The sequence below is a fragment of the Etheostoma cragini genome, chromosome 3, assembly GCF_013103735.1.
Source record: "Etheostoma cragini isolate CJK2018 chromosome 3, CSU_Ecrag_1.0, whole genome shotgun sequence".
NCBI lineage: Eukaryota > Metazoa > Chordata > Actinopteri > Perciformes > Percidae > Etheostoma > Etheostoma cragini.
The window spans coordinates 18,027,953-18,050,733 of NC_048409.1; the positions used below are offsets into that span (position 1 = coordinate 18,027,953).

The 22,781-nt window shown below is 40.2% G+C and overlaps 1 protein-coding gene and 1 long non-coding RNA gene across 2 annotated transcripts; one reads left to right on the plus strand and one right to left on the minus strand.

The window, feature by feature from the left end:
* The first annotated feature begins 404 nt into the window (after positions 1 to 404).
* Positions 405 to 6,567, plus strand: LOC117942376 (acetylcholinesterase-like). The gene is made up of 10 exons (XM_034867805.1): positions 405 to 565; positions 1,481 to 1,789; positions 2,988 to 3,222; positions 3,563 to 3,695; positions 3,782 to 3,933; positions 4,077 to 4,263; positions 4,587 to 4,897; positions 5,300 to 5,509; positions 5,593 to 5,750; positions 6,230 to 6,567. Exons 2-10 carry the CDS (start codon positions 1,489 to 1,491, stop codon positions 6,322 to 6,324), a joined length of 1,782 nt encoding a protein of 593 aa, XP_034723696.1. The 5' UTR covers positions 405 to 565; positions 1,481 to 1,488; the 3' UTR covers positions 6,325 to 6,567.
* On the minus strand, positions 4,807 to 20,862 carry LOC117942378. Its single transcript, XR_004656114.1, has 3 exons — positions 20,850 to 20,862; positions 12,964 to 12,972; positions 4,807 to 4,936 (listed from the first exon to the last, which is right to left on the minus strand). It is a non-coding gene; the product is annotated as an uncharacterized LOC117942378 (long non-coding RNA).
* Positions 20,863 to 22,781: the final 1,919 nt, after the last annotated feature.

A 22,781-nucleotide genomic window follows, 5' to 3' on the forward strand; every position in this document is an offset into this window, starting at 1 on the left:
TGAGTTACACCTCAACCAACAGTACAATGCCACAGTAAAATGCAGCTTATATATGATGCATTAGTATTACCAATATAATAAAATAATTTACAGTATAATTGTATTACTGTTACACGGGCCATTTTTTTCAGAAATTTAAGTTTTTAAAGTTTCCATTTTTGCTTATAATGCTAACATATTTATTTAAATCCAATAAATTGACTTGTATTTAATTGTTGCACTGGTACTAAAGGTTACGTGTCCTGCACCAATCAACAGACAATGCGTCTGACAGGTGACCTTTAGTGTTGAATATATAGGTTAGAGTTCAGATATTGCATGCCTGAAGACATAATTATTCATTTTGATTTTGTTTCATTACTAGTGCCATTTAGTTATTTAGAGTGATTTTACAGCGTTGCCCGTACTAGTTGCTGCTGTTGTAGCAGTTGTAGTTGGGGGTGACGCACAAGACCAGCCCAACAGAGACTGGACTGAGGGGTTGCATGTGTGTCCACGCCATCTTCATCCCATCAATGCTTTGTCCTCATTCACTTCAGCGATACACCAACTGCTAACTGACAAGGTACGTCACTAATGTTATTTATAATTTGGTATTCGTACATTCACTATCAAGAAATGGTTTTTGTTTTTTTCAAGGAGTTTGAAGGATCTTTGAGTCAGCGCGTCTCTCAATGCGTGCGTCTCCCTATTAAATCTGAGCGTGGCTTTTTTCTGGAAGGTCGTTATTTGTTCAGCATGTGCCTTTTGAAAGTAAAAGCGCCTCAACGAGCCAGCTGCGCGCGTGCAGTCACTTACAACTTTATATTCACTAACGGTGTTATTGTTTCCACATGTTTGCGGACTATATTAAGACGCTACAAAAGTGACACATTTGCTGCGGGAATGAGCAGCCTTCTCTCTCTCTCTCTCTCTCTCTCTCTCTCTCTCTCTCTCTCTCTCTCTCTCTCTCTCTCTCAAATACACCCGCTATTCTGTGATATTCAACACAATTACTGTATCATTATTTATTTGAAGAACTTTGATCCACAGTTTGCTTTACCAAATGTGTAGGTTGAATGTAGTTAACCAACCTGCCAGCTGGTTTAGGCAATGCTACAGTATTCTATACTATAGGCTACTGTTAAATATGTAGGCTTATAAACGGGATTAGTTTTTAACATCACCCCAAACTACACTGACATGGGTTAAAAATGAATGTGTTCATTTCAGCAGTTATGAAAACACTCAAATTCACTCATTCAAGTACTTTATCAAAACAACTTGAAAATGAGAAACCTGTGTAACAGTATAACTTCTTAGTGAAAGAGTTAAGACTATCTGTGGTGTGCTGCCTGAATCAATTGTTAAAGGCCTATTTGTTATTTAATGTCATATTATAATCTAATAAGATACATTTTCTTATAAAAAGAGGAATAATAAAGTGTTGGTCTTTTTGTTGCGTTTTTTTGTATTTTTTGAAATTTTTTCCACTCCCTAGGATTGTCCATGGCAACAGTATCTCTATGCAATGGCTTTGCCCTTCTTCTTCTGTTACCTAATTTCCTGACTGTACTATCCACCACCCAAGATGACCTTGTAATCAACACCAGGCATGGACAAGTTCAAGGGAAGTTGCTTCCAGGGCAGGGTGGTGATGTTAGAGCATTTCTGGGAATTCCTTATGGTAAACCACCTCTGGGGAAACTGAGATTCAGAGCACCAGAGCCAGTAGAGAGATGGGAAGGGGTGAGGGATGCCACCAAATTCCCAAATGCCTGCTACCAGTTGCCGGATACAGCCTTTCCAGGTAGCCAACATGCACACATCTACTGTATACGGTGCTGTAAACATGTACTGAGAATTATTCAATGTGTCCAGAGATTGAAAACACCTGTCTGAAATGTCAGCCAGTACTTGATGTCTCACTCGGACTAGACAGAGCCCATAAAGTCCAAAAACATTTTTATTTGTATGCAAAAACCAATTTGTGCAAGAACATGGATTCCTTTCGCAAACAACAACCATATATTATGCACACAAGTTATTGTATTGTGGTTAAATGTTTATTTTCTAGAATCTTGTTTTTTTCATGCAAAACAAAATAAGTAGCATAGTGTGCATGGACATAAACAGCACCCATTGATAACGTGTTAAACTCTTAGCATGGGCTAATGAAATGTGTTAAGAGGAATAGGGTCCAAGGTAAGCACAATCATTACAAACTTTCTTGGTTTATCTACAAAAATGTGTCCCTCAAGCAGTTGAGCTTCCATATAATTGAGGGATTCTCAAGAAAAGAATGATAGAATATATGGAGCGGAGGCCAAGATATCCTGGCTTCTAGTCCCTTTCAGAATATTCTAACCTCGGAAAACCTTGGATCCTACACTTCCCAAGATGCAACTTGATAGTGTCTCTTTTCCCCGCTGTCCCTGCCTGGTAAATGCTCACTCGTCTTAAACTGCTCCTCCCATGTTTTGTAATGCATGCTTTTTGTTATACAATTTAAATTTCTAAGCCTGAACCCTAAATAAAGCAAATTACATATCAAATGACATCACTATGACTCTCTCTCTCTCTCTGGGCTGGGTCATGGATATTTAGCTGGGTCATGGATCCAAAGCTATTTATAGACCGCCACCTGTCAGGGTTGTTTCTTAGCCAGCTAGATCCAGTGCTAGGCATATGTACAGAAAAAATGCTCCAAATATAGATATGACAACACAGATAGACATGGACAGGAGGCATTGATGTTTGACTTCAGTTTCTGCTTGGGACAAATGGGATTCATGTGTACTGCTTTGGTGGTTTGAGAGCTATATAAGCTATGTGAGTTGATTTCCACTTTCAAAATACTGCTCACAAGTGTCATAATGAAGTTGAACATTAACTTAAGCATGTTTACCTTTATGAGGGAGCAGAGATAAGAGCATGTAGCCATTGCTAGACTACAGTCGCAATCAGTCCTTCCAGACATTGATACAATATTGTAATTTTCTTTCCAGGGTTCAAAGGAGCAGAAATGTGGAACCCAAACACTCCTGTGAGTGAGGACTGTCTGTACCTAAACGTTTGGTCCCCACGTTTTAACAAAACCCAGCCTACGCCCCCACCACTTGCTCCTGTCCTTGTCTGGATCTACGGAGGCGGGTTCACTCAAGGAACGTCCTCTCTGGACATTTATGATGGTCGATTCTTGAGTAAATCTGAAAGTGTTGTTGTAGTATCAATGAATTACAGGTAAGAACTGAAGTAAATTTAACTAAAAATAGTGGATATATTTACTGTATGTAACTAACTAATTGGTAGTTAGCGACAAGGGGAACATCTTGGATTAGGTTCTGTTCTGGATTCCTTCCCACATTGGAAGTTGTAGAAGGTCATTAAAAAATGGTAGGTGGTTTGGGTGCAAAAAGCGAGCAAAGGTGTCAGGAAAAAAACAGGAAAGTCCCTACCACTATGTGTGATACTCTTCTCTTTACTCATTTAGAAGGGATGTGAAATCTTCAAGAGTAGGTGGAATTATCTTCAGTTTAATGCTGTTAACATCTTTCCTCATTCTTGTGCTCATCTGTTACAGGCTTGGAGCTTTTGGTTTCCTATCTATTCCTAACAGCAAGAACATTCAGAACAATGTAGGCCTGCTGGACCAGCGCTTGGCCCTCCAGTGGGTAGTCAACAATATTGCTGCATTTGGAGGTGATTCTGCAAAGGTAAAATGTTTGAATCTAAAATCAGATAACATTAGTTTAAATTGTAGTGTGAGCAATAAAAACAAGCTGTTGGATTTTGTTTCCAGGTGACTCTGTTTGGGGAGAGCGCTGGTTCAGCATCTGTGGGCTTCCACCTGCTCTCCCCAGGCAGCCACGGTCTTTTTCAAAGGGCTGTGATGCAGAGTGGCTCCCCTAATGCACCCTGGGCCATAATCAGCCAGACTGAGACATGGCGCAGGTAGGGTGTATCAATTCAGTCAACTGCTTAAATCTTTTCCCTTTTTCAAAATATGTGTTTAAAATGTGTCTCTTTCTCCCTCACATTTGTCATCATTTGTCCTTTCACCAATTGACTTGCTACCTTTCAACGCTAACATCCAGGTCCATGAAGCTGGTGACGTTACTGGGGTGTCCCGCGTCTCCTCCAGCTGATACGGAAGCTTGTCTGCAGCTGGCTGATCCACTAAAAATCTCAACGAAGCAATTCGACGTTTTAATACATCCTACAATCTTAGCGACACCCTTTGTCCCTCATGTTGACGGGGACTTCATACCAGATAAAGTTGAAGTAGGTGTAAGCATGTGTGTGGGTACGTGTGTAGACACCAATGTATGAATGTGCCTTGTGCATTTGAAATACTATATTCAGTTAAATTACTATTTTTCCAGGTTGCTGCACATGGTAATGCATACTTATATTTAGTTGATAATCTTTCTATTATGTAACCTGGCTACAAGTAGCAAGGTTAGGAGAAACATTGACTAGCTGCATCCTGATTTCAGCTGTCATCCAAACTAAGCTCACTGGGCAATTATCACAGTATTATTTGACACAAATTGAAAAACCTGTTGCATCAGAGACACCAGCTACATGTTTATTTTTCCCTGCAGGTGTTGCTTAATACCGGTATCCTTCCAAAGACAGAGGTCCTGTTTGGCCTAAACAAGGATGAAGGGACCTACTTCTTAGTTTATGGAATGCCTGGATTTAACATCGCTGGTCAGAGCCTTATCACCAGGAATGAGTTCCTGAAAGGAGTGTCGATTTCAATGGCACGTGCAAGTGATGTCACAAGAGATGCGGCCATTTTCGAGTACACTGACTGGACAGATGAGAATAACAGAATGAAGAATCGTGACTCGCTGGGAAGTCTGATGGGAGACCAACTGTTTGTTTGTCCTGTGCTAGAGTTCGCTAAAAGGTAAAGAGCAGATCTGAGTTGCAATGGTATATCCTCACCCTTGTTTAATTTAATTTTTTTAATTTTTAATCTGTTTATTGATTCCCACTGGGGAAATTACAATTTACACTCTATGTCCACACTTTTGTTAGTTATACCACACAGTCCTGAACTACACACACACACACATGCTCAGGATCTGTACATGCACTAATGAAGAGATGTCAGAGTGAGTGGGCTGCCAGCCGAACCAGCGCCCTGAGCGGTTTGGGGGAGTACGGTGCCTTGCTAAAGAGCACCTGGCAGTGCCCAGGAGGTGAAGTTCTAATTTCTTGTGGTTGTTATATAGGTTTGTGTTTTATTTTCTTTACTTAACCTGACTTAGCAGTGCAAAAATAGTTAAATATTGTCATTACTCCCCAGGTACTCACAACGTGGTGGTAAGGCTTTCCTTTATTTATTTGATCACCGGTCTTCCGTCAATCCTTGGCCAGAATGGATGGGCGTTATGCACGGCTACGAGATAGAATTTGTCTTTGGAATGCCTCTGAATGTATCCCTGGGATACACGAAGAATGAGGTGAACATGACCAAGAAGTTTATGAAACACTGGGCCAACTTTGCCCGGACAGGGTATGCATAATCAGTCACCCACATTTTTTAGGGACCCTCATAGCACTGTGGAATTGTCTTAAATTGGCTTTTGTTTTTGTCAGTAATCCAGGCATTGATGGGGCTAACTGGCCAGTGTTCACCCCTGAACAGCAAGTGTATGTCACTCTGAACTATAACCATCCAGAACAAAAGAGGATGATGAGAGCTAACAAGTGTCACCTCTGGAACAAATTAATGCCAAAAGTACAAAAAGTATCAGGTAAGATGTCCATCAATCCACCTATTCATGCATCTATCCATCTATCGCACACATACACACAGAACTCTATATAGTTATTAGAGTAGGAGGTGTTGCGTCAGTCTCTGCCAGGAAGGCGTTTTGCCTGGTTTAGCGTGTGGAGGAGATTTGTATCCTGACTTGCACCTTTCCAATTCAGCACAGTTCTGAAGGTCTGAGTGGGAGTAGAGGAGGGTCAGTCATCACTTCACTGAACACTGATCACACACAGGGTGAATAATACTCATACACCTCTCCACTGAGGTCATTATTCTTCTCATTCTTCACACACGGACGATCGCACGCATGCACGCGCACACACACACACAATACCATACCGTATTTTAGATCAATTTTATTGAAGTGACAGGAACATAACATGGAAAAAATATTAACTAAATTCAACACTAATGTGAAATATAACAACATAAAAGTATTTCTGTCTACCTCTTTCTCCACAGAAGATCTTCTGTCTTGTGTTAAAGCAAATGGGCTCATTCTCCACTGTAATTACACCTTCCTCATCTTTCTATTAGTTATAACTTTAATCTATTGATAGAGTGATGAAACCTATGTTCTAAACAGCCATTTACAAAAGTTTACATAAAATATAATGGTTTGGTCTTTACTGTTATTTAAAACATGTTGAGATTGGCCTACTGAATTGTAAAAATGTGAATGGTCCTAATGAGGGAAGCAGTACTTTTTCTCTTGCAGTTACTGGTATTGTACCATGCACGTAAACCAAATAGTGGCTTATGTTATGATGTGAATTATTATTGTATGATAACGGTCCTTGTCTTTTTGGTGGTGGTGCTAACAATAAAATGCAGACTGACTGAAAAGTTTGAGTGCACTAGTATTGGACAAATCTGAGATCAGCACGGGTGACTCCAAACAGTCAGATTTTGAAGGTTGAATTACACAAACTCAATTTCAAGCTGCAGAAAACACATTATTTCCTTGTTGTCAAGTAAAATCTATTACCACTTTCATGTCTAATAGACTACGTCATTACACAGACAATCAAGGATGGTCTGGCTTTGTTGTCTATTGTATTGCTCTGCAAAGACCAGGGAACAATCATTAAAGGTTTGGATACAACGTTAATCACCACATGGGGTATTCTTTGACTTAATAAGGTTTTATGTATTATGTTGACTGATTAATATTTGTCTGATAAGCATTCACTTCTTCGTTAAATACACAAAAAAACAAACATTGTTCTTACTTCTTGTTATGGTTGGGGTCCGGCTGGCCATGAGTATTTGTTTTGTTTACTATTTTTCTATCTGAGTTTTGTGTTAGCTTGCCCGGTTTGTCTCGGCTGTTTTCTCTTTTCCTCACTCTCCCTCCTGATGAAGCCAGCTGACCACGCACACCTGCCTTCCATCTGCAATCAACAGTATATCCACCCTGGCTCTTCAACCCATCTTTGCTAGATCGTAGCTCCAGTCACGTTGGTGAAACTCGCTACAAGCTACCTTCCTCAAGCATTTAGTTTCTCTGTGTTTTCATGTACTTACCTCCTCTTGTTTTGTCCACTCATGTTTCTGCCTCCGGTCAGCTAGCTTCCCTTCTCGGTCCTCCTCCCACGTCACCCTGCTTCCACCTGTCTCCGTCTCCGCTCCCAGTTCCCATGTCTCCTCACTCCACAAGACTTCTCCAGCTTCCCATTCTCTGCATCTCGGTCCCTGCCGTCTGCTTCCCCACTTCCCTTCTCCTTCTTTAAAAATGTGTTCTTTTATTTTTGGTGAGCCGTGCGTTTGAGTCCTTCTGTTCTTCTCGTAACAGAACAATCAAGCCACCATGGACTCAGCCGGCTCACCCCTGCCCCCCGCCCCCTCGGCTTCCCCGCTTCCAGACTTATCTTTTGCCATGGCCTCCAAGGGAGCCTTGCTTGTCCAGTATGCCTCGGCTATACCCACTATGACTGAGGTGCTTTGCTCCCTGTCTGAGGAGGTCTGGCGGCTGGGCCATGCTGTCACCCCCCCCCCCTCCCCGCTTTTCTGATTCCCATGATAACCCTGCTCCGTCCGCTTCTGCTGTTCACCTCTCCTCTGCTAATTTGGCTCCACCCACTGTCTTTGAATCACCTGTCTCCCCGTCTAACAAATTCTCTGGTTTGCTGGGACGTGCGAGGGCTTTCTCATGCAATTTGCCCTGGTGTTTAGTAGGTAGCCAGTAACCTGCCACTATGACAAGACCAGTGTGTGTTATGTCGCCGGTCGCCCAACTCCCAAGGCAAAACCGTCATAGTCACCATGGTTTACAGGTTCTCCAAATCCGTCCACTTCATCCCTCTGCTTAAGCTGCCCATGTCCATGGAAACCGGCCGCTTACTGGTTGACCACAGCTTCCGCCTCCACGGGATACCCCAGCACAGCCAATGGGATGTCCCCGTTTATGTGTGCTATGGGGTTCAAGCCGCCGCTTTTCCCTGCCCTGGGGTCAAACCCACCGGTCTAGGCTCACCTTCGGCGATGTCAAAGTGTTTGGAGGGAGGCCAGGGCAGCACTTCAACGCACAGCTTCCCAATAATAAATAATAAACTCCTGGTTGATCGCCACCAGAGACAGGCACTTGTCTACCAGACAGGCCATAGGGTGTTGTTTTCTTCCCAGGATCTCCTGCTGCAGACCTCCTTCAAGAATCTTTCTCCCCGGTTAGTGGGTCCATACCCTGTCAGACTTAGGCTCCCGCTTCATCTCAAGATCCACCCAGTCTTCCACGTTTCTCGGCTCAAGCCGGTCTCCACCAGCCCTCTCTCCGTCCCAGTGGCAGGACTTCCACCCCACTAATCATCAACGGCCACCCAGCCTATATGATACGCCGCCTCCTGGAAGTGCGACGTAGAGGTCGTTGCTTACCAGTACCTAGTGGACTGGGCCGGCTACGGACCGGAGGAAAGGTCGTGGATTCCCGTCAGCCAGATCACTGACAAGACACTCCTGGATGATCTTTACAGGGCCCACCCAGACAAGCCTGGCGGTCCGCCTAGGGGCGTACGTTGAGGAAGGGGTACTGTTATGGTTGGGGTTTGGCAGGCCGTATTTGTTACGTTTACTATTTTTCTATCTGAGTTTTGTGTTGGCTTGCCCTGTTTGTCCCTGTTGTTTTCTTTTTCCTCACTCTCCCTCCTGCTGAAGCCAGCTGAGCACCCACACCTGAGTCCCCTTCACACTGCTCCCGCCGCTCACAAATCTTCCTCTGAGTTGTACACATGCTTATCATATATAGTTTTTGTGAAAGATGGACGGGACAGATTTGAATTTCTGTTTAAGTATTAAAAACAGGCAAATAAAAAAAACTGGAATCAGTTTTTATTACAGCTGAAATACTGTAGTTTAACTGATGATGCACAATCAAAGCTTATTTCAATCAATAGCTTGTTTTCTTATTTACATTCTACTATCATGTCAGTGTCTTCTTGCAGAAGTAAACTCTTTTGAACACAGTTGTACCTATAAAATATAATTTTGTTTGTGCCTTTTGAGGGGTGAAACCCTATAAGTGCACTGTCAACGGTCATATTTATCATTCACACATGATTTAAGCAACTGAAAGCCGTATGTAAACACAAGTGTTTTGTTGTGTCAATGTCAAAAAATGTCAAAGCTGCCATTAGTACTAGAGGAACAATATAGGGCTACACAATTAATCAAATTTTAATCACGATCAATTTGACTTCCCACGATCAAATTTGCGTGATCGAGCGTTATTTTAAATGCGTCATTTCATAGATTGGTTTTTTTTGCGAGGCCAATCTACTGCCCCGTAAACCACTGTCTGATCATGAACCAATCACAATTGTTCCCTGCACCACGCAGTTTAGTTTCAGTCACGGAGGAGAAAGTAACGTGAGGAAAATTCCACAACAGACAGCAGTCGTTCATATCTCGGTCACAAGGTTTACCAGTTTACCAGTAAACGCAAAATTTTGTCCCGTCTGTTTTTTTTCAGACAACAGCAGTGACCAGTGCTAGTTAGTGTCTGTTAGCTCACAGGGCTCTAGAGTGCGAATAAAATTTTTCCTTGGTTGCACCGGTGCACCTAATGTCCTCGCATCCGCTGCTTTTCCACAAACAAAGCAATGTTGTTTCTATCGATACATCTATCGTTGGAATACATGACCCATTTCTTCTGTAAAGCCGTGCCTGTGTTTGGATCTCTCCTCTACTCTCTCTCCTCTTACTCTCCGGGCAGCCCCGCCCCCATTCACTCAGATACGGCTCCCAGCAACACAAAGAGACACAGCGCCGGCTGACATTTGTCCACAGTTTTAATTGTTATTAACACAGCTGTATATCGTTAAGCATGAGAGGCAAACCTGTATTTGTACCAGTGTTTCCGCTGGCAACACTGCTATCGCGGCCGCCACGGCGAAAAATATAGAAGAAGTTATTGAATGCAAATAACTTCAGTTGGTAGTATAATAGCATGTGAGACAGAGCTGCTGGACTTGGGCGAGAGATGTGACCCATGGCGAGAATATCATAGTTCATAAAAATGCAGCGCAGTGACAATACAGACATTTCATTGACACAACGTGTGTAACCGTCACTTTGTGAGTAGGCCTAGCATACGTCCCCCTCTCTCCCTAGCTCTTGTAATCAGTTATTGTTGAAAACAAGTGAAGCAGCTTTGTCAGAGATACATTTTGTTTTTAAATATATCTTTGGCTATTTTTTTTAGATAATTTTCATTTACATTCGTTTCAGCTGTATGCATGTACAACATACAACTTCAACATTAGAGGAATGTAGCACAATATGGATGTGAAAGCAGTTCTAAATAGCCTATGTGACAATAAAACTTGTTTTGGTTAGAATCAACAAATGATTGTGATAACTAATGGTGATCTCAATATTGATCAGGTTTTGGCCATAATCGTGCAGCCCTAGAACAATGTTCATTTATGTTGTCGGAAGTGTTTCAAAGTTTAGCATGCTCAGTTATTATTCCTCATTCTGTCATAGAAGACAGTTATGGGATAATAAACAGTGTCGCTAAGCAAAGGTCAGCATGTTGATACAAAAAGCTAATGAGATGTTGTAAAGAAATGAACCGCTCTGGATTAATGACCTTGAATGCTATTTGAAATCCTCTGGTGAAAAGGTAATTACATTGTATAAGCATCTGGTATGCAGTGGGTGTGAGTGGGGAAGAGTGCAAAGACCTTTTATATGACTCATATATTGATATGTTATCTATCAGTTGTTACAAATAACAATGTGTTTTCTCTGCTAAAATCAACCTGTAGTGGTTACATGCCAAGTAATTTATTTTTGTCTCAATGTGTTTGGATCTTTACACGCTTTTCCCCACCAAAGCAATCTACCACAAAAACTCATACCAACAAACATACACATGAGTTAAGAATGCTCATTTCTATTTGACCTTTTAAAGTGACTAATTTAGGATGACTCCTGACCACTGCTTACGGGATGTGGTGTATGTGCCTGTGTTTAGGGGAAGGATGGAAAGTAAGATACACACTGAGAGCAGGAAAGTTGTGTATGGTGTATACCTGGCAAATGTGGTCTGTTGACATGACAGTTAGCATTAGCAGTGACATCACAGCACCCTTGTTTCCGAAAACGTTTTGTATTTTCCAAAGAGAATCACATCTTCCATGCGCCTCATCCATAATGGATGAAGATAAAGAGAGTGAGGTGGAGCAAGAGGGAGGGTAAGAAAGACACAGGGAGAAGATCTACAAAGAAAAAAGAAGACAGAGGGGATATTTGTAATAAACTATAAGGAATTCTTTGAAGGTACATTACAGGAGATCTTTCAGTCCCTGCTGAGCATCTTTACTATGTTAAGTCAAGGTGATGATCTTCCCTTGTCATGACCACAGGGATCAGGAAACGCTAAAAGAAACACAAGATCAAAAAAGGGACAACTCTTTTTTCCTTGCTCCTCAACTGGGAATGATGCTGTGGGACAGCAGGGTTTTTGTCCTTGGCTGTATCTGTTCTGTATTTTGGTGGCTTGCCATGTGCCGCAGAAGGCGGACAGGTGCAATAGGGGGTGGAGTGACAGTCACGTGGCCACAGCAGTTCTATTCTCAGAAACCCATCTAAAATCACAAAGAAATAAAATCATTGAATTCATTTTATTATATTCTTGACAAGTAGACACATATAGAAGTGCTGGACATCTTGGCAGGTTATACTAGCAGTATGTGATTATGTACACATTGGGAAACAATAACAGTAATATAGGAAGAACTCTCAACTGTATTCACTCTGTTCAGCTCTAAAGCCCCTGTGTCATTGCCTTTGAGAAAACTATATCAACAAATTATACACAAATAATTTTTCGAACATATGCTTTACTGGAGGTTAGATGTTTTGATTCATGTCCATGCCGCAGTTTAGTTCTTAGACATGACACTTTGACAGATAATATGGGGGAGTTGTGACTAATGTACATGACAGTGACAGCTTCATGAATTAGGAGGGCACCACCTCCCACTATGTGCCGTGTGAAATTCTTATTACTATTACTATTACCAACCCCAAGGCATAGTCAAGACAGAGCAGACATTGTCAAAAGAAGGATGTTTGTTTCAAATGTAGCATAAATGTTTAGGGAGTTTTCAAGACAATAACAGTCCACAAAAAAAATTGTAAATGGAAAGTTAATTAAACTTTTGTTAATAGTACCATTTCACAATGAAATAGTGATTTATAATGTTAACTATTAGCAATGTTATTATTATCTAATTCATGTTATTGCATTAGTTTAGTGTAATATTAAATATACAGTATAATGTACACATTTAAATAGATTGGTAATACTTTGTCAATGTTTCGTAAAGCATCTAAGAACATTATTTGCATGGCTATTATTAAGTGGCAACTAATGCTTAATTAGTTAAATAATGATAAGTTGTTGATAAAGCATCAAGTAACATTGATTTAGCCCCATTTAATCTTTTTAGGGGATCTAAAGAGATAATAAATGTGCACTGATAATCTATCTAAATAATGTTTGTAGATGATTTAGAAAGTATTTATTTACTATTAACAAGGTATTTTAATCATCAGTTGCAACTTCATAATAGCCATCCAAATCATGTTCATTTACAGTTTACAAACAAGGTCTTAAAGGTTTACAAGTCATTTGGTAATCAAAGTATAATTAACATACATAAAATGTTATGATGTGTGTAACAATAAACAACCTTGACTGGCTCCTTTCAACGCAGAGGAGCAGGGGCTCTACTCCGAGCTTCTCAAGGATAACTGTGCATCTCACCCTATCTCTAATCCTATCACCTGTTTATTTGGGCAAAATACTTAAATCACCTTAAGGGTTTTGTCAGGACGTGTAGCCAAGGCCATGAAAAAGCATTGCTCTACAGGTTAATCCCATAAGAAGAAGCATTTCAGACATCCTCCGGAGTTAACCAGAAAACACAATTTGACACCATGGCAAAACAAGAATGAGTCTGACCTCGGCTGTCAGTTGAGACAGAGACACCCATCATTCAAATAAGACAAGCGATTAAGGGAAGGACAAATCCAGACAGCTAAAGAAAAAAAGAGAAAGAAACATGAGGTACTGGCAGAGATTGGCATAGGCTGCGGTGATGTGGAAGGGCAGAAAAATGACAGCGGGAGGTGGAAGAGATATTTGGACTACAACAGCAGAGCGGAAAAAATAAACAAAAGTCTGGAGAGAGAAAGACAGAGGGGAAATATATGGTAAACGAACACACAGAGAGGGGCTTTCTAAATGAGAAGGGATTTGGTGACACTGAACGATACAAGGAAAGGCAGCCGGCTTTCATCAGGCCACTGATGACTGGAAGCGAAGAAATATAATAGCATCATTCCATGAAAATTGAAAAAGGTCTCGGAAATGCTTTTCTTTAAATCATTTTATGCTCACTGTATGGTTCATCATGGGGCATGGGGATCATTTTTAGGCGTGGAGAGGAAAAATATAAACATAACCTTGTCAGAAAGCAACGTCAAGCATCTTAATTGCCTGATTTCCTTTACCTTACTTCCTTCTATAACAACAATTATGTGCAGTCTTCGCACACTCATTCACCCTCAATGACCGAGAGTCACAAACCATATAATATAAAACAATATTGTAGCGCTGTGCTGGGTTGCAATCTCACACATGATAATAGTGCTATCAAGCTTGTTTTGTAAAGTATACATATGCAGGCTATAGGATGGAGCATCTAATCCAAAGTGGATATGCCATTTCTACAGTTTACATCTAACAACTGACCATATAAGTGTTTATTTCCTTCCTCTCTTTAGGGGAATTTAAATAATGCATCTCCAGCTTATTTACTCTGTTCTGGTTTGGGGATTTCCAGGACTGTGTATGAGTTTTGGAAGAAATTTTAAGCGGCTTGTGAAATATGGAAGGAATTTGACTAGAAGTTCACGTTTAAAATGACAGAACAAAAACTGGATTGTGCTGAACTGACACCTGACTTAATAACGATAAATACGTACTTAAAACTGATTTAATGCTGAATTGGTATAACCTTTTTCCCTTGAAAGTGTTTGTGTGTGTGTGGGTCAGTGAGTTAGTTTCCATGCCACAGAGATAGTTAATAAGTAAGACATGAGGGGTTGGTTTGTAGAACAATAAAACTGCTTTTCAGGGAAGTTTAGTTCCAATACAAAAATCCAGTCACACACATCACGAACTAAAACCTCGGATTGGAGAGAATAAATTGTTGATTGTCTGATGATAATGAGCCAAGATCAGAACTTATATGGACTTCCATTTTTATATGAATTCAGAAAAAAAGGTCGTGGACATTGGTGAGTCGGACACCAATAAAAAGAGTTCAGCTGATTGTAGCAAGTTGTACATGATGTATGTGCATTAAGACTGGACTCTGGGTAGTTGTGCTGTGACATTTGTGGTACATTGTGTCAAACGGGTGACAGATCGGGAGAGTGGAGGCAAATATTAATGCAAAAATTATCAGTGCATTTCCAGATAATCATATTTGTCTACACTCCTTCTGTCCAGTAACTGGCTTGGTTACAGAACCCCGAGTTTACAGACAGGAAGACTTTCACAAACAATTGTTGCCTGTTTGGATTTACTGTGGGTGCAATGCACCTCAGGACAAACCAGATGACGTCAAATCATGTGATAATGGCATGATTAGAGACTCCACCATGTTGGTTCCCAGTAGTCTGCTGTGCAAGTCCAAGTTCATCCCATGTAAACTGTGTTCTGATGTGTAGGACAGAAATAGATAGTTTTAATGACTACTAAAGGATTTTAATGAAGGAGAACCATTGGTGTAACAAATATTTGTCTCCAAGTATATTGAGAGACCAGGAGTGCCCACAAAAAACTACAAACTGCTGGCTTGAGGAGAATAGGAGAAGGCTGCAAGATGTTATGAGGAGATGAATCAGATTTTTAATAATAGTCATGCGTCATACATCTGAAATTGATTTTCTTTGTCTCATTTCTATTTAATAGCCACCTCCGTAAATTTTCCTCTTTGCAGCTTTATGCCGCTCCATTGTAGATGCTTTGGCTAAAGCCAGCTTGACTTCTTTTCCATGGCTTTGAACATCTAGGTAGAGACAATAAAGTGAGCACTGGGCCTTGTTCTATCTACAAGCACAGTATCAATATGGTTGTCCAGAAAGCTGCGCTTAGTTTTTAAGTTAATGCATGAGCTGATTAATAAAACCACCCTTTCAGTAAAAGATGGATTGGAGTTTGATTTCTGTTGGTGGTATGCTGTCATATTTAATCCATTGATCCCCAAATCACAGCATAAAATACATTAACAGGGATATTGTTCCGCCCCTTCATCCATCCCTTACCTTCTACTGTATACTATACAGGTTAGGATAATGCTTTAGGATCAACCTTTAGTGGGTTGTGTAAAGCACCTGTGTTTTTCTAATGCTTTACTGTAATGATTCAGTATGCAAATAGCATTACTCTAGGTTTGCTCTCAAATTAATTCTGGTTACTTAATGAATTCCTTTTCTCTTTGCATATTTCACATAGAAAGGCCTTATCTTGCTAGGTTTGAACCCATGCCATCTTGCTGTGCAACAAGTCTTCCAACCTGTACCACTACATGGGTCGTTTGTTCCTGCCCTTTAAAATGACCCACAGGAGAGTTTTCTAAATCAACGTCCCCTTGTAAGATTGAGAGAACTTTGTTCGGTTAAATGTGCTGTTTTTATCTTGTGGCATGTTTTGTGTTTGTCTGGCATGTTTTGTCTTTTCATATTTTTCTGGGTGAGACATGGGACAATTGTCCTGCATCAGCTGGACACTAAAGTTTGTTCTGTTCTATTAACTTACAGGTTTGTAAGTTATAGTAAGTCAACGTACAAGTGCTGTGTGTTTGATCTATCCAACACCCTCTTTACACCACGTCACCGGACTTCCTCTTTTGCTTCCCTCTTAATTATAAGTTCAACTTCTCCAAGTAAAATTGAGCCAACTTATAAACAGTTTGTGTCTGGAAGAAATATATGATGCTGTGTGAAATGTCAAAAAATAGCTTCAGTGCTGAATAATTTGCTCTAAGAGAAAAATTGGATCCCAGAGATGTTTGAAGCTGGAGAGAAGCGGTTTAGCTGTGGTGATCCTAACCTCCTTCTGCATTTACAATGCAACGAGGCATTTGCTTGTCTCGCTTTCCTTGCTTCAAAGGAGTATGTTTTTGTATATGCGATGAAATTTGAAATTGGTGCTAAGGATTAGGGGATGATTTTAAATGTTTTCTTTTCACTCTGCATGGGAGTGCATCTAAAAATGCAAGCACAACATATTTAGACCCTAAAACATGCTTAATGCCACCTTAAAAATATAGGAACTTTCATTCATCTCACTTGGAGAATGAGAAAGGAATCAGGCAATTAAGTGAAAAACTAGTGACAATTAGCTTATAACCAATTCTCAATTCTTTTTTGTTTAAGCATCAATACAGAAAAGCTATATCTCCACGCACCTGATTCACCCATTAACAGGTTAATTTCAAGGTAAACTTGGCTGATTAACGTATCATTGTACAATCACTCTCCCTATTTGAAAACAAATGTGTAGACCTGTTGGAATAGTCAATAAATCATTTAATTGCATGATAAATAAAAATGAGGTTGATAATTTTTTCCGCCGCGATAATTTCCATTTGCATGCTTCTTTGTTTTCCTTGTCTCTCTCTCTCTCTCTCTCTCTCTCTCTCTCTCTCTACCAAAGAGACTGGATGACCCCTCTCGGTTCCTTAGCGTAACGAGGAGTGAGCCCTCTAGTCACTTGTCAGCCGCATGATCTCTGTGTGGGGAGGCAGGACTCCTGGCGTAGCCTACCACAGAGTGCATCAAAAGAGCCGCATAAGGAGAAAACACTAGCTGAGAGTTGTGGGAATAAAAAAAAAAAAAAAAAAAAGTGGAATTGGTTTCAAAGCCAAACGCGACAGCTGGAGTGTGGGAGCACTTCGGATTCATACTGAATGTCCGTGGTGAACCACTTAACCTGTGTGAGCCGGTATGTTGCATTTGTTGTAGAACAGTAACAACTAAACATGGCAACAAAACAAACATGCATATGCACCTAAAAATCAATCATCCGGTGCAGTTTTCCTTGCTGGAAAAAAAGCTACAACAGATGGGCCGCCTCCGTCTTCCCGACAGTACACAATCACTGGGGCATGTAGTCGACAAACAAAGTACAAACAGGATAATGCAAAATGGTGTGCACTCACAGACAGTGTAGATTGCTTCATTGCTAAAGAGATGCTGCCCTTTAGTTTTGTCGAGAAGCTGGCATTTCGACGAATACATGCTCTCTCTCTTTCGTCCTTGGTGCACACCCTGCTCTGGACATAGACTGCAATTCACTTTTGCTTTATTTGAACGAAGCTTTATGCTAAAGAAATTATTTTTTTTAAGCTTTTTGCATTTGGTCTGTGGAGGCTTCTGCTTCATCTCTCGGCCTAGTGTTTATTATTTTTTAAGTGCAATTTTGTTTACATCCATATTATGTATTGTTTTGGTTGTGTGTGGTTTGAAAAGGGAACAGCTTTGGAGTCATTGGAATGGTTTTATAACTTTTTTTGTCTAGCGCCTGTGAGCAGACAAACCAGGCTTGCAACTTTCGGCAGGCGAGTTACCGGACTCAGTGTCACAAAGTATTGCGTGATATCAGGTCTCACGATTTAACTAATTGTTTTTCACGGCAATACACACATACTCCCATTCAGGAACCGGCTAACAAGGTAACGATGGAGGTTTTCAGAGTTTTTCACACTGTAGTTATGGCTGAGCTGACAAAAAAAGAAGCAGAAACTTAGGAAACCATTGTCGGAGGAACAGAGAAAGGAAACGGCAGAGTGACTGAGCGAGGAGTCAGACACAAGTAAACATAGGAGCTGCCAAATATCTATTCTGAAGCTGTAGGGGGAGCTCTACAGAGAAGCCCGTGAGAAAAAAAAGCGTATTAAAGCAAAAACTGCATAGGGCCACTTTAATTTCCATTTTTTTTAATTGTTTTTGATTTTGTTTCTTTTTTATTTAAGGGCATTTTTTGTTAACAAAGATTGAGAGTCCGCGTATATACACAATATTATTGTTTATCGCAATCCTTTCTGGGACAATTTATTGTCCAGCAATAGAAATGTCCAGAAATGTGTGAGCCTTTTCATCGGTCTCTCCAAGAAATAGTCCACTTAATTCTTTATAAAGAGCAGCAATTTAGCGCTCCAACCCTTTAGAGACATTTTTTATATGATCCTGTCGATAAATGGAGGAAATACAGATTAAAAAAAACAAACGTGCTGTCCTCTCTTCTTCCCTCCATCCTCTCTTCTCAGTGCAGTGCTTTTGCCAAGCGCCTTAGTGTTGAGCTGCTCTCTTTTCAATACCGCTGATTAAAAATGTCTGATGCATCAACACGACTAAGCTGATTACAGATTTAGTTTCCATGAGCAAAGGTTTCCAAAGAAGGTTGTGGAAAAGTGGGAAAAAAGTGGGGAATAATAGAACACATGGAGTAAAGCCACTGAATTGCATGGAGGGTCTACTTTATGAAAGTGTGTACAACTGCAGGAGCATGCTCTTTGGTATCTGTGCAAATTGCTGTGAGTGTGACTGACAAAGGAGTGTTTAATTGTAAGAGGCAAACCTCTCAGGAAAGAAGAGGTGAAAAGAGATTGTGTGAATTGGTGTTTTTGTAAATGCAATGATGCAATGGCTGTTGCCCTTTTCTGGGAAGTAGAGACCACAGATATGTCTGACATGGGTGACCGTTTTTGTTCTTTTATAACGTCTATTTCTTTAAAATATCCTCCCTCTCCAGCGTTCTCTAGTACAGCTGTGTCCTCCGGCTTGACAAATCCTTTATCCACGTAGCCCAAGTCTGTATCTTTGGCAAGATCATAAACTTGCTGCTCTTCTGGTTTTGTAATAACTGTCCTTTGTGGCTCTTCTTAAAAGACTTTCATGCTTTGTTTACAATCTGTCACACACCTATGGCCCTCTGGCTAAAGAGGTTTATAACAGTAAGCATCAGTAAGCTTTGCCCTAAAAGCTGAGTGCACCCTGATGCCTCCTCCACATTGCAGAGGACAGATGTCAGTGATGGAAAATCATTTTTGGAAATATCTGACCGATTTTAGCACAGATCTTTGCTTCCAGGTTGGATGGGTAGAATAACATTCTTTATCAAGCAAAAGTTGTGTTAACTGGTAGTAAACAGGAATTTTTTAGTAAAACTTTGTATTGGGATTTCAGGACATGCGAGTCTGAAACGTTTCCTTGCACAGAAGATAGAATCCATTCTGATTGGTGTAATGCTGTATAAGGTTCAACGTTTTTTTTGTTTAATTGCCAGCTGTCCGCTGCTCAAAAGAGAGGTTAACACAAGAGGGAAAATGAATGGAAACCAAATATTGTTTGTCCTCCAACAACATCTTCATATTAATACATCACTTGTCTCATCGCAACTGTCTCAATGGAACTTTCTGCTTTTAGATATTTGTGTTTATGCTTTTTCCAATTAACTGATGGTATTATAGGATTAGTTTACTTTGTTGCTGTGTAAGACACTTAACATATTTACCAAAAACCTGAGAGGGAGTTTTGAGGGGCATAAATAGATGATGTGGGTGAGACTTGGCATAGCTGCTTAGGTAAGGAGAGCCACAGAGTACTGTATGAGTGATCAGACCAGCTGCATGTGTGGATGTGTTTGTGAGTCTGTGGGCAGGAAGCAGTGAGATATATATATATATATATATATATATATATATATATATATATATATATATATATATATATATATATACATACACACATACAGTATTTAAAACAACAAGTGCTGTGATAAACATGCAGCAAACAATCTGTTTTTTCATGTGAGAGCCATCCAGCGTGTGTGTGTTTGACTTTGGTAACCCCCATATGGGAACATTTTCATATGACATTTGACAACATATGTGTTCCCGTTTAACAAACTAGTTTGAAGAAATGGAGCAAACAGGCATGTATGTATTTGAGTTTTCAGGTTAAAGGGGAACTGTGCCCATTTTAAAATCGTCACATGATATTCCTATGGTCTAAGACAGTCCACATATATTAGTTAACATTAACAAATCATCCACATCACTCCCAAATCCAAAACCAGAGTGCAAAAACTCAAATGTGTGATGTCACCAGATACAAAGCACGGAACTGAGGAAAAAACACTATGTGGGTCCAAAAAAATAATGGAAAATTGGAAAAATGTTGGAAAAATCTTACATTGCAATATTTCTTTCCCCTGTGATAAATATTGCGATATGAAAAAAGAAAAAGTAATTTTTAAAAGATGACATAAATAGCTTTGTTTGGAAAAAATAAATCATTCTCGACTGCTGTGGTGATTTTGTAGGGGAGTGCATCAACATAGAAGAAAAAATGAAAAAGGATCTTTTCTAATGGGAACCATTCTTTGTTGAACTTTAATGCTTCACAAACAACAAAGCAAGTAAGCACTGTGACTAACTTTACTCTTCTGAAGTGGTTTTGGAGTAGGGAACAGAGTAGAAATACTCTGGTTGACTAGCATGACACCATTGTATTCATATAATACTATCAATCCAGGCTAACGTGAATGACAGTGACGGAATGTTGCTTCCTCTAAATTTCAGATTGTGGTCAACTAGCGGGGCAGGCTCGTTACTTTGACATTGATTTGATATTGATCCAACCTGCATGCCTCTGTGTATCTAAGAACAATTCAATCAGTGGAAATGACGTTAGACCAGAGACAGACTGCTGTAGTAGATTAGTGTTACGTTTCCAAACCGTAACGTTAGTTGGGATGAACGGACCCCTAGTTTGTTTGGGCCAACTATATTAGCTTTAGCCTGGCTGGTAGCAGCTTTCTGCTTGTTTCTTTGGGCTAACTATATTAGCTTTAGCCTGGCTTGTAGAAGCTTTCTGCGGGGGGAAATGGCCGGGAGACGTGATGATGTTGCATTATTTAGGGGATTTAGTTTGTATTTGCAGCAAACGTAAAACACTGATTGCTGTAGCTTCACTGACTAAGCTACACATCAAAACTATGTGCATGACTGTGTTAGCGGCAGCTGCTGCCTACGGTACTTTGCTAAACACGGAGAGCCTCACTTCCCATAACAAACCCTGTCAGACTAACGTTACATACACAAATTGCCCACATGGCTAGGGGAAGGGTCGGACGGTAATAATCATGTAGAAGGTGAACGGTGGAAGTTTACATTTCTATCAAGCAGAAAAAAAGGATTACGTCAACATCACAACGTCCTGCGGTGTGACTATAGCGCATGCGCACATCGCAATTTCGATGCTAAAACACAATATCGTTCTGCCCTATTGTCTATGAGAAAGCTCCAAGCGTTTTTTCACTGAATTCTGACTTTAAAAAAGTCTGAATTCAAAGTCAGTATTTTAAGATTTAAGTCAGAATAAAGTCAGGAGTCTGATTTTAAAATCAAAATTATGAGAATAATGTCAGAATTCTGAGATTAAAGGCAGAATTATTTTAATCAAATAGTCAAATACATGTTTCACATGTGGCCCTAATCCACTCCTCAGTCCTGCCTGCAGTTTAACTGTGTTAAGGTTTGGATCAAAAAACATAGTGTATGCACGTATAGATGTAAACACAGAGGAGGAAAGCTCACTGAACACCTTATTAAAATAGGATGTGTGAATGTAGGTGTGGTTATTCACGTTTGGTTTAAGTGGAGGGAGCAGAAACGTGAATAGGATTGAGTGAAAGAAGCAAACTGTAATCACAAACTGCCACAGGCACTTATCCCTGGGTCACCTCAACAGAATTACACACTCAGACACACATACATGTGTATATACATACACATACCTACACACAAATGCAGACACACTTGGTTATATATAAGCACAAATGCGGTACTGAGTCCTCAGCTGGACATATTAGGCTTAATCAAAAGAAGAACATAGAAAAACGGCCCATTTATTTTCAATCTGCTTGTGACATCAACAAGTCAACTGCTGTCTGGTGAAATTATTTACCTTGCTTCCTCAGGCATTTTCCTTCACCACTAGTTTAACCCTCAACACTGATGAGTCCCTAGTGGAACTGGGGCCATCTGCAATTATCAGTGGAAGACACTGGGTGACAGGTTGAAACATAGAGATAGAAGGAAGGAAGAGTAGAAAGACAAGATTTAGAGACACCTATTGGAAAGACAGAGCGAAGAGGCAGACAAATGAAAACAAAGGACATAAAAACAAGAATGTGTGAGCAAATGAAAGACAATATCTTATGTTGCATGCAGCACTTTCTTAAAACACACTTTGTTCATTTAGTATGGCAGAGTCCCAATTAAGTTATTGGTCCATGTATATTAAGTGGTGCAACATGATGGCTTGGTATTTTGGATAAAATTCAATACTCTATGTGCTAAAAAGAGACTGAAAGGCCTACAAACTAGTTGTCTGACCAGAAGACATTGCATGTACATTAGCAATCCAAACT